This window comes from Lacerta agilis, chromosome 10 (assembly GCF_009819535.1).
Source record: "Lacerta agilis isolate rLacAgi1 chromosome 10, rLacAgi1.pri, whole genome shotgun sequence".
Lineage (NCBI taxonomy): Eukaryota > Metazoa > Chordata > Lepidosauria > Squamata > Lacertidae > Lacerta > Lacerta agilis.
This window is the reverse complement of record NC_046321.1, coordinates 7,789,719-7,802,565: the sequence shown is the minus strand read 5'-3', so window position 1 is coordinate 7,802,565 and position 12,847 is coordinate 7,789,719. Positions and strand designations below refer to the sequence as shown.

The following is a 12,847-nucleotide window of genomic DNA, read 5'->3' as shown; positions in this document are numbered from 1 at the left end:
CTCCTTGCCCTATTTTGCTTTGCGAGAGAAAGAAGACAATGCCCTTGTGCATCTCTGAGCACAATTCAAAGTGTTGGTGCTGACCTTTGAAGCCCTTAATGGCTTCTGCCCTGTCTACCTGAAGGAGCGTCTCCACCCCCATCGTCCAGCCCAGACACTGAGGCCCAGCTTTGAGGACCATCTGGCGGTTCCCTCGCTGCGAGAGGTGAAGCTACAGGGAACCAGGCTGAGGACCTTCTCGGTAGCGGCACCCTCTCTGTGGAATGCCCTCCCGTCAGATGTCAAGTAACTATATAACCCTTAGACGACATCTGAAGGCAGCCCTGTACAGTGGTACCTCGGGTTAAGTATGCTTCAGGTTAAGTATGCTTCAGGTTAAGAACTCCGCTTAAGAGCAGAAATCGTGCTCTGGCGGCGCAGTGGCAGCAGGAGGTCCCATTAACTAAAGTGGTGCTTCAGGTTAAGTACGTTTCAGGTTAAGAACGGACCTCTGGAGAGCCAGTGTGGTGTAGTGGTTAAGAGCGGTAGACTCGTAATCTGGGGAACCGGGTTCGTGTCTCCACTCCTCCACATGCAGCTGCTGGGTGACCTTGGGCTAGTCACACTTCTCTGAAGTCTCTCAGCCCCACTCACCTCACAGAGTGTTTGTTGTGGGGGAAGGAGGAAAAGGAGAATGTTAGCCGCTTTGAGACTCCTTCGGGTAGTGAAAAGCGGGATATCAAATCCAAACTCTTCTTCTTCTTCTTCTTCTTCTTCTTCTGGAACGAATTAAGTACTTAACCTGAGGTACCACTGTATAGGGAAGTTCTTAATGTTTGAGGTTTTATTATGTTTTATGTGTGATGGAAGCTGCCCAGAGTGGCTGGGGCCACTCGGTCAGATGGATGGGGTTCAAATAATATTATTGTTATTGTATCTGGCAAGTGGCCCTCAGAACATTGCCCAGAAGGTTGATGTGGCCCTCAGGCCAAAAAAAGGTTTCCTGCCGCTGAATGATGTAATGAAATTAACATCATTCAGGCATTGTACAAAACACTGACAGAGGCTCAAAAGGTCGGGGTCTTGGGCAAAAAAAACCAACCCCTTGCCTTCCATGGCAGGGAGAGAGAACAAATGGATTGTTTCCTTTCTGCACTTGAACTCTGCTTCTCTTGAGCTCATAATCTACTCCCTGCCAGTGCGCAATGACCCTTGAAGAAGAAAAGGTTAGCTAACAGGGAAAAAGAAAGAGAGCCAAACAAACCCACAACAAAACTACAGGGGCCTTTAAACATCTCGCAGCTGTTCCAACACCACTAAACATTTCCAGATGCAACCTCAAGCTCGGGTGGAAATGATGTGCTGTGTAATTTTTTTAAAAAAAAAATCACTGCCCACCTGCTACTGCCAACTGGGATGGGAAAGGCAGTGCAGGTACAACCAAGTTCTCTCCCTCCCTCCCTCCCCCATTGCTTGCACCCACATAAAACAAGTTTTGCACCCCTCAAAACGGTCAGTTATTCACTGCGGCATCAGTGCAAAGAACAGATGTCCCCAAAGATCTGAACGCTGGAAGAGAGAGCGGGGGGATAATGAAGATTTAGAGGCACGAAGACATCTGCAAGATATTTTCTTGCGAAAAAGAAGAGGGTTGCAAATGAAGTGTTTATGGGAGAATTTATAGGCCAGGGTCCAGAAGAAATGGGGGGAATTACCGGTAGTTTGCATGCCTGGGGGAGCTCTGGGCTTGTGCTTCCCCAAGACCAGTCCTGCTGATGTCCTCCCTTCCGAGTGCAGGGTAAGGTGTTTGGGGATCTAGGGGGACCCCCAAACAGTTTGGTGGTGTGCCAGTGGGGGGGGGGGTTATTCCAGGGCAATTGAAAATCCCACAGGACTGGAGGCTTTTGTGTTTGGCCAGGGATGGAGAATTCTATCTGGGCTGCCTTTTTAAGCACATTGATCTAATTACGACCTCCTGGACTAATGATGCAAATTATCCTTTGGATTTTGCACATTTTGCAAGTGGTTGTTTTTGTTTTTTTAAGGACCAAAATATATCTAAGAAACACTGCATTTTAGGGTGACATATATCAAGACGGACAGACAAAAAGCTTTTTTACCACAGATATTTTGGGATAAATATGCAGTCCCTTGCACACACACCCCCATCTTTTTTTTTTTAATCTGAGGTGAGTTCTTTTTCTTTTCTTTTTTATTGTTTGGTTGTGTCCTTTTCTGGGTCTGCATTTCTGTTTTTTTAATTGTATCTGTGTTTGTAGAGCCAATACAGTATTCTTTCATCCATCTCTTGATAAACATAAGGGCTAGAAACCTGTTTCCTTTACGTTTGTATTTTATGTGGAAAGAATGAAAGCCAACATCCTCAGGAAGCTGAATTACGTCCTGCACTTATAACTGCTTCTGACACTCCTAAGGAATCGCATCACATTCTACAAAACATCCCTGGTCAGTGCCAATAGTCGAAGCGTCTATTTTTAAAAACAGAAAGACGTCACAGCAATGCACACTAAATAGGCAAAAAAACGCCCCCAATTTATGATTCAACGGCACCTTTTACAAATGCAATGCCTAAAGTGGCATGCGCAAAAGCTTAAAAACCTAACCAGAGCCTGCAATAAACCCAGATGCCAACTTTGCTGCCACATACACCCAGACAACACCATTACTGGCCCCAACAACATCAAACACACCATCTCAGGACTATTTAATTGCTCATCTTCTAACATTGTGTATGCCATCAAATGCCAACAGTGCCCTTCAGCTCTCTATATTGGACAAACGGGCCAAACCCTACGCCAAAGGATAAATGGACATAATAGAGAAACCAGTAGGAGAACACTTCAGTCTCCCAGGACATTCTATACAAGATCTCAAAGTAGCTGTCTTGCTACAAAGGAATTTCAGAAATAGACTGGAAAGAGAAGTTGCTGAATTGCAACTCGTTACCAAACTCAATACCACGGAGAGACCTGCTCTGAACAAAGACATTGGATTCTTATCTCATTATACATGACAAAGCTATCTTTAGCCATCTCACCCCTTGCTTTTTCCTTTAGGACTAATTGCAGTCGTTAACAGTTGTCAACAGGTTTTCCACACCTATCAGCCAATCACCCATTCCCACCACCCTTCTGAGTAATACCCCTCCCCACCTTCTCACTATATATAAGGGTCTGGTGACTTCTATTTCAGTGTATCTGAAGAAGTGTGCATGCACACGAAAGCTCACACCAAGAACAAACTTAGTTGGTCTCTAAGGTGCTACTGGAAGGATTTTTTTGTTGTTCATAGCTGTCAACTTTCCCTTTTTTGTGTGAAATTCCCTTATTCCAGTGCCGTTTCCCACTGCAAAAAAAGGCAAGGTTGACAGCTATGGCCATTTCCCAATGCAAGAAAAAGGAAGGTTGACAGCTATGAACCCAACTAACCCACGTACCTTACAACGGATACAACAACAAAAGCAGAAAGTGTTAAGCCCTGCAAGAAAAAAATGCTATTGATAACTGTTTTGTTATCCAAGCTGATGGAGCAACTAAAATTCACCATCAATGACCAACCAGCTTATTATGCCACAAGTGTAAGGAAACTAGAGTTCTTGAGAGCACATACCCTAATACAGTGGTACCTCGGGTTAAGTACGCTTCAGGTTAAGAACGGACCTCCGGAACAAATTAAGTACTTAACCCGAGGTACCACTGTACTATGGTTCCCCCATGGACCACTTGAAAATTGCTGAGGGTCTTTGTGGACCCCTTAATAATTCTTCCACTCACTGTAGCAACCGTAATTTGCCGTGCTAGACGATGCGTGATTTTTAATTGTATTTTTCCAGACACACTGCGGGAACCCTGGATGACGCTCACAGGCCACAGTTTACAAACCGCTGCCCCCAATGAACTTGCTGCCTTTAAGGCAACCACAAGGTTACTGCATTATTATTTATCCGCTTCTGCTGCAGCTTCCCCTCTGGAAATCAGGCACTGAAAACATCTTGACCTGCCAGTAAAAATGCAGCCAAGAGCCTGTTGGGGGCTTCACTCGAGGTTCACTTGCCCAAGCCCCTCCCAACTCAGGAACAAAAGCGTGCATTCGCAAATGACAAAATTTGGAAAATAATGAGAAAGCCGAACAGAGTGATCGGCCCCTAGACAGCAAACCATATGAGTTTTAGTCGGGTCAGTCAGCAAACTGCTCCGTAGTTTATTCTGTACTTAACAGGAGGAGAAACTGATTCAGCAACTCATTTCCAAGCAGGGCTGTCTGTATTTTATAGATATCTTATGCTATTATTATTATTATTATTATTTTATTTTTTTAAATGCACTGAGCGCTGCTTGAAACTGGAATGGCTGTTCCGTGTAAGAATGCAGCCCATCCCGTTGCTTTAGTTCTGCTGCGAGGAAGCAAGCTGTTTCTGTTTCTGAAAAAGAAGCTGAGACGAAACGGCATGTTTTTTCAAAGTCAAGAGTCCAAGCCAGCCCCCAATATATCATCTCTCCCCAAAGGCTGCACATGCATCAAGTGGGAAGGGGGACGAGACAGAGGCAAGGCAGGAAAAGGGTTTGTTTAGCACTCGGGCCTGCCTAAGAAACAAGGGCTGCTGCTTTTAGACTTTGGAGAAGGGAAATCCAACGGCATCTGTAAGAGAAATGCTGGAAAAGTTACTGGACCGTCTTCCTAGTTCACCCCTGTTGTTCAGCGCCAAGGGCCGGGCACTGAAGAAGCAGGACACTCCGCTACCAATGACCATGTCCGCACTAAATCTTGGCACAACTTTTACTGAGAAGGCAACAAGCGGGGGATCTCTGGGATAACGTGAGCGAAACACTTTTTGAGCCATTAAAGCTGTGTTTATGCAAAATAGAACACAGTAGAATGGTCTCCCTTGGGAGGCCGTGGGCTCTCCTTCCTTGGAGGTTTTTAAGCAGAGGTTAGATGGCCATCTGTCACTTATGCTTTAGGTGAGATTCCCCTGCATTGCAGGGGGTTGGACTAGATGACCCTTGAGGTCCCTTCAGACTTTACAATTCAATAGAGGAGCCTGCTGGGTCAGGGCAACCAGCGACAGATGACTTATTAGGGCAAACTGGGTGCTGCGCCCCACCAACCTCGGAGTGCTCTCAGCCAGCTCCCACCTGTGCCTGTCGTCTTACTTACGACCAGTCTGGAAGGTTTTAACACAGGAAATGGCCTTATATCAAGTCCGACCACATCTAGCTCAGTATCGTCTTCACTGACTGACTGGCAGCGGGGCAACTCTTCACACAGGGGGCAATTCGTAGCCCTACCTGAAAGTGTCGGGACTAGAACCCAGGATCTTGCACATGCAAAGTGTTATGTATTGAAGTTCTCACCCTAGGCCACTAGTGGTGTGTGTGTATATAGTTCATTCTGCTGCTGTTTTCACTCAGGTCTGCATATGCAAATGAAGGACTGAAAAGTGACGTTCAGGGATTGGGTAACTACAGAAAGTTGTTACTGTTGCTTGTAGCTGAGTTCTATATAAGCAGGCTGCTGAGCCCTTCAACTCACTTCTGTTCCAGCCTGAGAATAAAACAAGAGCTGCTTGGAAGTCACTGTGTCGTCTGCTGTGTCCACCCACAACCTAACACAAAGCAGATTTTCTACCACTGAGCTATGGTCCTTTCCGGCAGGCGGCTCTGCCTGTCGCTGGCTCTGGCGCCCCCTGCTGGTGGTCTTCCTACCCCCCACAGCACCAGTCCAATTGAGCACCCATTGCCACCGCTGTCTGCAGCAAAGACAGGTCCCAGATACCAGCTTCTGTCTTTCCTAGCTCGTTTCTCCACCGCCCTCTAGCACCAAAACTTCCCCTCCAGGGTGCACACGCTCTTCCCGGGAGATGGTAGAATTTGACTGCCTTGTAAGGGAGCGTTGCTGCTTTTGCTATGAGCTCCTCCCGAGCACCCTGGGATTATTTTTAATCCGCCGCGATTCCAAGGCCCTGAGCAGGAGGGAGCAGCCCCGAGGCATTAGCCTGCCTGATTTACAGAGTCTTTGTGTGAAACTGTGCAAACTCACGTACAAATAGGAAGACGTACGAGCAGCTATTAGAGACAGCAAAGGCAGAAGTCTTGGAAAGAAGCCCAGGGAATAGCTACTCCTCTGCAACAAAGCACAAAAGCCAATATTGAAAGGTCACTTGCATTTAAAAGGGGAGAGTTTTGCTTGAGATCTTGGCAAAGGAGGCCGTGCGTCGAAGATGAATGATGCCCTTGCGTCACGCAGTTACAGGCAACAGAATTAAACAGGCAGGCCGTTTGCCCATGCTGCTTTAGCTGCACAGAGGGCGCTTCATAGAAGCATAGAGTCTGAAGGGACCCAAGGGTCATCTAGTCCAACCCCCAGCAATGCAGGAATCGCAGCTAAAAAATCCATGACAGATGGTTGCTGGTTTTCCCCAAAAGCACTTGAAATCTAGACAACAGTCCAGATAGCTCAATCCGAGAAATTTTTATATTGTTTTAATACGCTTAGATCTCACCTTTCTCTCTCTCCCCACCCCGTCCTCGGAGATCAGGGCAGCGTAAATGTTTCTCTCTTCCAATTTAATTTCACAACAGCCTTGTGAAGTTGGCTAGGTGCTGAGATGGGGAAGGAGTGGGGTTCAGATGACTGGGGATTGAGCCTGGGACCATAGAGCATGAGATTCTAAATTTCAGGGTCGTGGGTTCGAACCCCACGTTGGGTGAAAGATTCCTGCACTGCAGGGGGTTGGACTAGATGACCCCCATGGTCCCTTCCGACTCTACAATTCTATAATCTTCAACATCGAAGCAAAACTCAGTTGAAAAACACACAACTCCGTTTAGCCATCCAATACCTGGGTGAGCAGGAATATTGTTAATTTCTCCTCAATGTTAATAAGGGGGGGGGAACATGCATCTCACCGGGGGCGGGGATTCAACAAGCAGAAAATCACCACCAAGGAGGCCTTGCCTTGCCTGGAAAAATATCCCACACAGTCTTCAGAGATATGTGTCCCCCATCAGCTTCCGAAGGTCTACAGACCGGGAACATTTTGCCTGCCAGCAACTTCGCGATGCTGCATTTTTAAAAGGAGGCAGGTGCTTCCCTATCTCGATTGCTCACGCTTCAAAAATCTCCATGGAGGGTGGCGGGGAGAGCAGAAGATGGGGAGGAAGTATTATTTCTTTTCGAAACCGAACAAAAACGGTTAATAACTCGTTTTGGCTGCTCTTGGGGGAATAGGAATTGTGATGGAAATGTTTGAACGCCGCCATGACAACAGGCCAGAACCAACCCACACACGAACGCACGGGCTCTCGGTTCAAAATCCAGCAATTGAAACAAACGACTCGTGTTTCCCACAGCCCACGTAAAAGCCTGATCACGGAATGTAACCTGTTGCTTTGCAATAAACAACGTTGGACTCCTAACTCCTCACGTTTCTGAGTTTTACTGGTGTAAACTCATGAGATAAGCTATTTTCTGGCCCATTCCATTTAGCCAATAAGACCAGTGCCAGCTCCCCTAACAACACCCAAAAAGGTACTTCTTGTTGTTGTTGTTTAGTCGTGTCCGACTCTTCGTGACCCCATGGACCAGAGCACGCCAGGCACTCCTGTCTTCCACTGCCTCCCGCAGTTTGGTCAGACTCATGTTAGTAGCTTCAAGAACACTGTCCAACCAGCTTGTCCTCTGTCGTCCCCTTCTCCTTGTGCCCTCCATCTTTCCCAACATCAGTGTCTTTTCCAGGGAGTCTTCTCTTCTCATGAGATGGCCAAAGTATTGGAGCCTCAGCTTCAGGATCTGTCCTTCCAGTGAGCACTCAGGGCTGATTCCCTTAAGAATGGATAGGTTTGATCTTTTTGCAGTCCATGGGACTGTCAAGAGTCTCCTCCAGCACCATAATTCAAAAGCATCAGTTCTTCGCCGATCAGCCTTCTTTATGGTCCAGCTCTCACTTCCATACATCACTACTGGGAAAACCATAGCTTTAACTATATGGACCTTTGTCGGCAAGGTGATGTCTTTGCTTTTTAAGATGCTGTCTAGGTTTGTCATTGCTTTCCTCCCAAGAAGCAGGCGTCTTTTAATTTCGTGACTGCTGTCACCATCTGCAGTGATCATGGAACCCAAGAAAGTAAAATCTCTCACTGCCTCCATTTCTTCCCCTTCTATTTGCCAGGAGGTGATGGGACCAGTGGCCATGATCTTAGTTTTTTTGATGTTGAGCTTCAGACCATATTTTGCGCTCTACGCCGATATTCTTTACTTGGACTTGACTTTAACCCCTGTGTAACTGTACTCATTCTGCATGCCTGTTTTGTGGTTTGGTTTTGATCTTTTAATTTTTGCCTGTTATAATTGCTCTCCCTGTGGTATATATGTTATAAAACGAAATTTAAACTGGTGTGTGTGCTCTTTGAAAGTATCAGGGCTGACAATTTATCTCACATCAGGCAAAGTGGGGTTTAAGAGCTGTCCATGAAGTCAGATTTCGCATTTGGCAGTAACTGCTGCCACCTAGTGGAACTGTAAGGACAGGCTGTCTGACAATTTCAGAACAGACCAAAATTAAGTGGTGTTTTGTAATTTTAAGGGTGTGTCTTTCAGAAGAGGTTGGACTAGGTGATCCTCATGGTCCCTTCCAACTCAACCATTCTATGAAAGTGGCTTCTCTGAACCTTGCCACATAATTCTGGGCAGGAAGACAACTTCACTTGCGCACATGTCCCTTGTTGTTCGGTCAAAACAAGTGAAGGCCCCCTGGACGGTTAAGTCCAGTTAAAGGCAACTATGGGGTTGCGGCGCTCATCTCGCTTTCAGGCCGAGGGAGCCGGCATTTGTCCACAGACAGCTTTCCGGGTCATGTGGCCAGCAGGACTAAACAGCTTCTGGTGGTACGGGACACTGTGACGGAAGCCAGAGCGCACAGAAACGCCGTTTACCTTCCCGCCAAAGTGGTACCTATTTATCTACTTGCACAGGTGTGCTTTCGAACTTCTAGGTTGGCAGGCGCTGGGACAGAGCAACGGGAGCTCACCCCGTCGCGGGGATTCGAACCGCCGACCTTCTGAAGTAGATTGGTCTCTACTTACCATATTCCCCGAAGACAAGATGCATGCATTTCCGACCCTCCACAACCCAGGACACCATTTTAACGCCGAACCAGATTAGCAGCATCCCCAAAGTGGCATCCAGGATGAAATTCATCAGGTAGCTGTAATTAAAAATACAATTGTTTTTTAGCGGTTCTTATTTTTATCTGTGGGGACGCGGGTGGCGCTGTGGGTTAAACCACAGAGCCTAGGGCTTGCCGATCAGAAGGTCGGCAGTTTGAATCCCCGCGACGGGGTGAGCTCCCGTTGCTCGGTCCCTGCTCCTGCCAACCTAGTAGTTTGAAAGCACGTCAAAGTGCAAGTAGATAAATAGGTACCGCTCCAACGGGAAGGTAAACGGTGTTTCCGTGCACTGCTCTGGTTTCGCCAGAAGCGGCTTAGTCATGCTGGCCACATGACCCGGAAACTGTATGCTGGCTCCCTCGGCCAATAAAGCGAGATGAGCACTGCAACCCCAGAGTTGGACACGACTGGACCTAATGGTCAGGGGTCCCTTTACCTTTACCTTTATTTTTATCTGTAAACCACCTTATGTCCCAATGAAGGGGAAAAGTGGGGTATAGGTAAATATATAAATTAAATCAATTAAAAACCCATGTGAACACTCCAGATAGCACTCAAAACTCCCACCTTTCTTTCTGCGCAAGGCTTTAATCAGTGTGGATTTGATTTAAATCAAATCAATTTAAATCAGGATTTAAATCCCTAGTCAGTAAGACTTGATTTCAATCATTTTTATACACAAGGCTCATTCTTGCTGGTATCATCTTAATATTGACAACCGGATGAAGTTTTCATTTTGGGAATTATAAATTTTCAGAGTAGTTTTTACAGTTATATCAAAATTTAGTGATTTGGGTTATACTATTAGAAATACACAGACAGATCATTATGAAATTATTGTGAGGTTTAATAAGTTAACTGTTTATATTTGGACAACTTTTCTGCTGTACTTTATTGGAAGGAGAAAAATAATCGTTTCCTTAATAACAATTTATACAATTTATTTAACTAAAACAGTAACATTTTAGCATATGTACCCATGTTTGTTAACTGATGCGGTTAAACAATTAAAAAAAAACTTAGACTGAGTTTTGGCAAACATGAAAAACTTAAAACAAATCCTTATTTTCTGATTAATAGCCTTTGGACTATAATGTAACTTCAATAGAAAACTCTCTTTAGAAATATTTTTCCTCCCAAAGCATTTTATTTTAAAAATCCAATTTAATTTTTTATTTTTTAAAAAAAAATCTGATTTAAAAATTTAAAATAAAAATAAAAAGCATTGATTGTTATCCACCCTGGCTTTAATGCATAAATCAGATCAGTACCTGGGTGAGGCTCAGGTTACAAGGTGAAACGGATACTTAAGAGATATGGATACCTGGCTAAGCACAAGCTAAACTGTGACACACACAAGTGACACATACAAACCCCTGGACTGTCCTTTCGAAGAACCGGGTTGGCACAGCTCTTAGCATGGTACGCATGGAACTGGGCAAGCAAACAGCACTCCTTCAAGTGGGTTGGGTCTTGAGGTTTTCTGGCATCTACGTCCTTGGGAGCTCAGCGCACCCCATTTACCCTCAGCCGTCTCCCTCAAAGGAGGCTCCTTGCTGGCAGGAGGGAGAGTCAGGTGTGGCTCCACACAAACACTTCCTGGTGTCCGATGTCATGGGGATGGAACACCCCTCTGCCAACCTGCCCCACCAGGGACCCAGTTCTCCATTCCCTAGACCACTGGCCGCCTCTTCCTCCTCTGGTTCAGACACATCTTGGGCAGTGTTCAAATTTAGCCAGGCTTCTGACACTCCTAAGCGAAGATGCCTGGGCGCCAGGGTGGGGCCTGTCACCTCCACCATCTGGGGATCATTGGATCTGGACTGTTTCCACAAACTAATACCCCACCCTGCAGAATTCTACCTGTTATATTTTATCTGCACAATCAGAATAAATTTCCGGAACCAAATTGCTTTTTCTCTGCAGCCTCACTTCAGCGGAGATCACTCTCCACCGGGTTTTCCCCGGTTCCAAACATGCACTGCCCCAGAAGATAGACCCACTGCTATGGGCTGGCTGGAGGAAGAGGAGTGTTGGAGGCACCAGCTGGGGAACCCCCAAAGGAAGAAGGCTCAGAGCCCAGGAAGCAGTGGTGGGACGGCATTGAGTGGTCAGAGGGAGAAGGCAGGGATGAGGAGGCGTCGGAAGCTGAAGAGGCAACAGGGCCGAGTGAGCAGGAAGAGTCCGTGACAGAGAGCAGTCCAGAATCAGAGGGGGTCCAAGAGGCAGAGTGGAGGCAGGCTGTTGAAGAAGCAAGGGAGTCTCCTCCTCTTGCTGGGACCAGCTCCCTTCCTCCCTGGTCTCCCAGAACATGAAGAGGAATGAAGAGGGCGGAGCAATGAGAGAATAGACGAAGGAGTCTGAGATTGCTTGGGAAGGACCCAGGAGGAGCAATGGAAATGCAACTGCCTCATTGGGGTAAGACCTCCTGGGAAGAGTTGTGGTGACCACTAGGCCTGAGCCGTTTCGGTTTCCTTGGAGAGTTAACTTCACAGACACGGGGTGCTTTATTGCTGACCTGAGCCCGACTCCAGCCCCTGATACCCACCCATGTTCCCTTCACATGCAAAGCCAAACTCACAGAGAGCAGGGGTCTTCTTCAGTCAGGTCAGACAGGAAGACGTTGGCAAAATGGATGAAAAGGGCCCCTATGGCTTGCTTCGACGTATCGTAAAACCTTGAAAGAGTTTGCAACATATTGTTATTATAAATTGAACTTTTTCAGTCGCTCGCTACACAACAAAGCCTCTGAGTGACTTACAACATACTGTAATACAGAGATTTTTTTTCCAATCATTTTTTTAAAGGAAAAACAAAGTGCTCTCACCATATTCTCCAGGGTCGCCTCTCTCCTTTTGGTTCCTTAAATCGTTTTACTGTAAAGAAAGACAAACATTTTAATGACTGTAGAAAGGGCAGGGGGACGGTTCTGTAGGATAATAATAAATATTTGTTTGTTTGTTTGTTTGTTTGTACATACCCCGCCCATCTGGGTGGTTTTCCCCAGACACTCTGGGTAGCTTCCAGCAAAATATTAAAACACAATAATTCATCAAATGTTAAAAGCTTCCTTAAACAGGGCTGCCTTCAGATGTCTTTTAAAAGCCAGATAGTTGTTTATTTCTTTGACATCTGGTGGGAGGGCGTTCCACAGGGCAGGCGCCACTACCGAGGAGGCCCTCTGCCTGGTTCCCTGTAACTTCGCTTCTCACAGGGAGGGAACCGCCAGAAGGCCCTCGGAGCTGGACCTCCGTGTCTGGGCTGAACGAGGGGTGAGGTATACTGGGCCAAGGCCGTTTAGGGCTTTAAAGGTCAGCACCAACACTTTGAATTGTACTCAGAAATGTACTAGGAGCCAATGTAGGTATTTCAGGACCGGTGTTATGTGGTCTTGGCGGCCGCTCCCAGTCACCAGTCTAGCTGCCGCATTCTGGATTAGTTGTAGTTTCCGGGTCACCTTCAAAGGTAGCCCCACACAGAGCACATTGCAGTAGTCCAAGCGGGAGATAACCAGAGCATGCACCACGTGGCAAGACAGTCCCCGGGCAGGGAGGGTCTCAGCCTGCATACCAGATGGAGCTGGTAGACAGCTGCCCTGGACACAGAATTGACCTGTGCCTCCATGGACAGCTGTGAGTCCAAAATGACTCCCAGGCTGCGCACCTTGTCTTTCAGAGGCA

The 12,847-nt window shown here is 46.6% G+C and overlaps 1 protein-coding gene across 1 annotated transcript in view; it reads right to left on the bottom strand.

The window, feature by feature from the left end:
* The window catches only part of LOC117054094 (store-operated calcium entry regulator STIMATE-like), a 38,023-nt gene that overhangs the window by 13,715 nt on the left and 11,461 nt on the right, over window positions 1-12,847 (bottom strand). Inside the window, exons 2-4 of the mRNA XM_033162553.1 lie at window positions 11,995-12,043; window positions 11,749-11,844; window positions 9,084-9,205 (exon numbers count right to left, since the gene is read on the bottom strand). Coding sequence (XP_033018444.1) covers window positions 9,084-9,205; window positions 11,749-11,844; window positions 11,995-12,043 — 267 coding nt within the window. The remainder of the gene's footprint in view (window positions 1-9,083; window positions 9,206-11,748; window positions 11,845-11,994; window positions 12,044-12,847) is intronic.